The sequence below is a fragment of the Seriola aureovittata genome, chromosome 16 (genome assembly GCF_021018895.1).
Source record: "Seriola aureovittata isolate HTS-2021-v1 ecotype China chromosome 16, ASM2101889v1, whole genome shotgun sequence".
In the NCBI taxonomy this organism is placed as follows: Eukaryota; Metazoa; Chordata; class Actinopteri; order Carangiformes; family Carangidae; genus Seriola; species Seriola aureovittata.
The window spans coordinates 11181938-11186197 of NC_079379.1; the positions used below are offsets into that span (position 1 = coordinate 11181938).

General features: G+C 36.9%; 1 protein-coding gene across 1 annotated transcript; it reads right to left on the reverse strand.

Annotated features, from left to right (window-relative positions):
- Positions 1-3396, reverse strand: LOC130183381 (protein C1orf43 homolog). Its single transcript, XM_056398713.1, has 7 exons — positions 3046-3396; positions 2843-2944; positions 2608-2716; positions 2437-2490; positions 1930-2096; positions 1431-1489; positions 1-813 (listed from the first exon to the last, which is right to left on the reverse strand). The coding sequence occupies exons 1-7, from the start codon at positions 3106-3108 to the stop codon at positions 606-608; spliced, it is 762 nt and encodes a 253-aa protein (XP_056254688.1). The 5' UTR covers positions 3109-3396; the 3' UTR covers positions 1-605.
- Between the last annotated feature and the right edge of the window lie 864 nt (positions 3397-4260).

Sequence of the window (4260 nt, forward strand, 5' to 3'; positions counted from 1 at the left end):
TTTGTTGTTTGTGAGGTTTTTTATCTCATACAACAAAAGTATACAACCTCACATAAATACAAAAATCACACATTATCAATTGAATAAGTTATAATCGTCCATATAAATATCTTACATCCCTACAAACACAATCAATCAATCAAAAAGTACATCCATATTTACATTTGGACTTTTGAGAAAAAAATAAAAATGAATCCAGGTGATTTGTCATTAATTTTGCTGTTATTACAAAAATGACAATGAAAACCTTGCCAGGTTGGCTACAATCATTTGTCCTCTGAACACACTCATTAGGTCCAAAATGAAATCAAAGCCGTTGGTGTAACACATCCACATAAGGGCTTCATCATAATGAAAGGAACTAAATCTTGTGACAACAAGATTTTAACAGCCGTTATTAAAAAAAAAGTATTTTAAATAACTTAACTTATAGAAAATAGAAGTTTTCCCAAACTTAATTTTGGATCACAATTTTACAGCTCAGTTGGAAAACAAAGTTACAGCCTCTTACAATTTATTGTTTCTCAGTAGGCTGTGTAACCATTGTGCAGACATGGTCACACACACCATACCAACATTTTCTGACAGTCTGTAACAGCAGTGTTTCACAGCGTGCTCTCCAGTGTGTTGTAGTTGTCTTTGAAACTTTTGAGCTCCAGAAAGTGTTTGGGCCTCTTGCTGCGCTGGCCAGTAGAGGGCAGGTAGGTGACCTGGATGGTGGAAGGAGTGCTGCGGACCGGAGATCCTGTCAAGTCCTTGGCTGCTGACTGGTGATACTGGTCCAGACTGGTGGTGCTGGAATAGGCCTTCACCCTGTTGGAGGAGACAGAAACCAGATGTAAATGGTTGGCAGTGGACAAATACAATGTATGATTAATAATAGTAAAATAATCATATTCATGGATAAAATGGCAGTGAAGTAGCAGCAGTAACACTGAACAGAAGTGGGAAGAAAGTTGTTTAAAAATAGATTGTCACAAGCTGAAAAGATGAGTGCACATAGGTGATTCTGTGGGAAGATCTTCCCTTTATTATGTGTGATTGCGCTAATAAAAGGCATAATACATCATGAAGCTTGCTGCCAGCTTGCGCCGCTATAAATGTTTTTACAGCTCAGAATATATTACATATCATATATTTATATATACAGATGATGGCGTCCACTTAAATATACATATTTAAAATGAGTTCAACTTGACTGTCAATCAACCATTTTGTTCATCAATGAAAAGCAGACTGGCAATGTGAACTGTCATACAATTTTCTCTTTTTTTTTTTCTCCAATCGCTTTATTTTTAAGAACTTAAAACTGTTGAGGTGATTACTTGCTAAAGCATGCACAACGCCTCACCCTGTTGGTTTGAGCAATGCAGACCAACAATTTTACAAGACTAACAATGTCAAGTCTGGACCAGTATGACAGTACTTACACATCAGCTAGTTCGTTGAGAGCCTGCTGGTATTCAAGAAACTCTGCCTCCCCAAACACCTGAAACGTAGAGTTAAAATCAAATCAGTAACAAGTTACAACAGCTAATGGCATATATGTTAAACCCATTATATTTTCCTTTCATCCCCTACCATTGTCACACACACTGAGTCCATCATAAAAGTAAATGTATTCACTATATATTGCCCTCAAAAATTCCACAATGAACCAAAAAAAGTAGTTACTATTGTATGTACATTACTTTCTGCTAACAAGCACACAATGCAAAACTGTATTTTATAGATCAGATTAGTAAAGATCACCATTGTTTGACTCAACAGCTGTTAGTGATGACAAAAAATGATGATCGGTAAGTGTCAGAGAAAGATCAATCTATTGCTCACTATGGAGTTTAATATTGAGTGTCTATTTATAGGGAGTAGTAAATGAATGAACAAGGGGGTGATTTCAGACACAGCCACAAAAACACGAGTACACACCCCAGTCCCATGGCGAGCGCTGTCGTAGCCCTCAAGCAATCGGTCAATGAGCGCGCTGTGGCTGCTCTTTATCAGTGAGTGGGAGTTGCGCAACTCTAGCAGCCAGTTCCTGAAGTTGCGTCCTGTAAACGCAGTAGGACTGCGGCTTATCTCCTGCAGAGGAATTCCTGAGATCCAAACAGGAAGGAACAAGAAGTGAAGGTTAGAAAACATGACATTTCAATACTACCAACAGCGAAACTGTCTCTCTGCAAACTCACGACTTAAGTACAGACATAAATTCATTGAGCAAAATGTATCATTTCAAACACAAAGTTTAAAGGAGAAACAGATTTAAGATTGTTTTTGATGAAAGGGTATACTGCTGTTTTTCCACAAGAGGATTTGTTAGATGATGATGGCAATGAGTGTGAGAATAATGTAATCAATTATGTGACGTGATGATGAGGAGAATTATGCATGTACCTGCAGAATCAATAAGTTTAACCAGCAATTCTAATGTTTCACCTGAGTCACGGATGGCATCCAGAGCTTTCATTCTGTACAGGTAGTTGTAGCAACCTACAGTACAGAGAGCAAAAGACAAATAGGGTTTTGTTTTCAGATCACATAATAAAAGACAATATGCAGTGCTAATACATTCAGGTGGCAACAAGTTGAGTTGAAAAATTGACTGACTAATCTGCAATCCCTGCTTCAGTCTGTCGTCTTCTTCTGATAGGAGACGAGGTTCGAAACAAATCTCTTGGACTTTGGACAGCCTGGAGTCAATCTCTTCCCTCAAACCCTGTAAATACATATATATAGAAAATACACAGACTCGTGAACTCTTGCACCAACATCAGCTGCTGCATATTCAGCTTGTGTCTGACAACACGAGAGGAAACCAGGCATATAAAATGATCAATTTTACCTTAGGCGCATTGTGGCCAATGGGTGCATGGGGTCCCCGACGGGATCTCATTGCAAAACGCATGATTTGCCTTTTGACGAAGATAAACAGCAGCACAAAAACCTGCACACAAAAACAGAACACAACAGCACAGGATCTTAAATTCAGCATTATTGAATGTGTGCTAAACAGCTAGTAACCAAAACTGTATCGTAGCTCCTTACCAAACTTCCATAGGCCATGACCAAAACAACATTAACCCCTGATAGTGGCGATGATTCTGCCATGTTATCAATCAGTGTGTACAATTTATCTACAGGTCGATTAGCTCGCTAGCAATGAATCTAAACGTTTTGTTGCTACATAAGCTTGTTAGCTAACAGCCGGGTGTTCATTTTGAAATGAGTACCCACTGCAGCACAACCTTTTTTATCACTCTGCAGCTTTTAAAGGGTGTTTCTAGAAAGTAAACTATGTAGAGACCGCATTGATACTCCTCTTCGTATTCAGCGACATCACACATGAAATTACGCAGTTCAGCTTGTGCTAGCTATGCGCCGAGAGAGCGACAGTGACCGCTGATTTGCGACGCTCCAAATACCGTAATAACTGTATAAGAGGGACCAGTCACGTCTAACAACGTACCTGGAGTTTAATTCATAATTTGTATATATAAAATATTTCTTTAGTCCCAGTAATGCTACTGCTGTCTTGTACCATGCAATTTTTTTTTAATAAAATGATCTTTCTTCTTGTACAAAAGTGGATACACATAAAATTTCGATAATAATTTTTCATCATTAATTGACCGGCTGTGCATTTAAAACAACAATATAACTGCACATTGTACCGGATTATATATATTAAATTCTTATAATATCAACATTAGTAGTGGTAGTAGTAGTAACATATTTAGTAAAACTATATTATATTAAATTATACTATTACATACATATATATAGACCCCTACATACCTTTATATATTGGTTATATTTTTCTTTTCATTATTCCTACTTGTACATGCACAAATATTTTTAAATTATGAAAAGTACATAAAGCACATATTTTACACTATTAAGACCCTTAACAAGTATCTATCTCAATAAGGTTAAGGTTTTTTTAATAGTTTTGTACACAAGTATTTGCATTCATTTACACATTGTTTTACAAATCTATTGTAAAGTATATATTATAATTTTTCATTCAAGATGTTATTTTCTTGCCCGTCAACCTGTCTCTTGTACAGTTGTAACATAGGAAACTCGAGTCTCTTATTCACTAAATATTAACCAGATATTTTTTACTATCCCTCACTTTTTGCCCTGAGTTTATTATATGTGCTTTGCATCCCCACCGCTGACATATAATGACTACGTTGCTGATATAAAACTATATTAGTGAGTGATCACATGTTGTGGGTCCGGTTTCCTCGAAGCGCT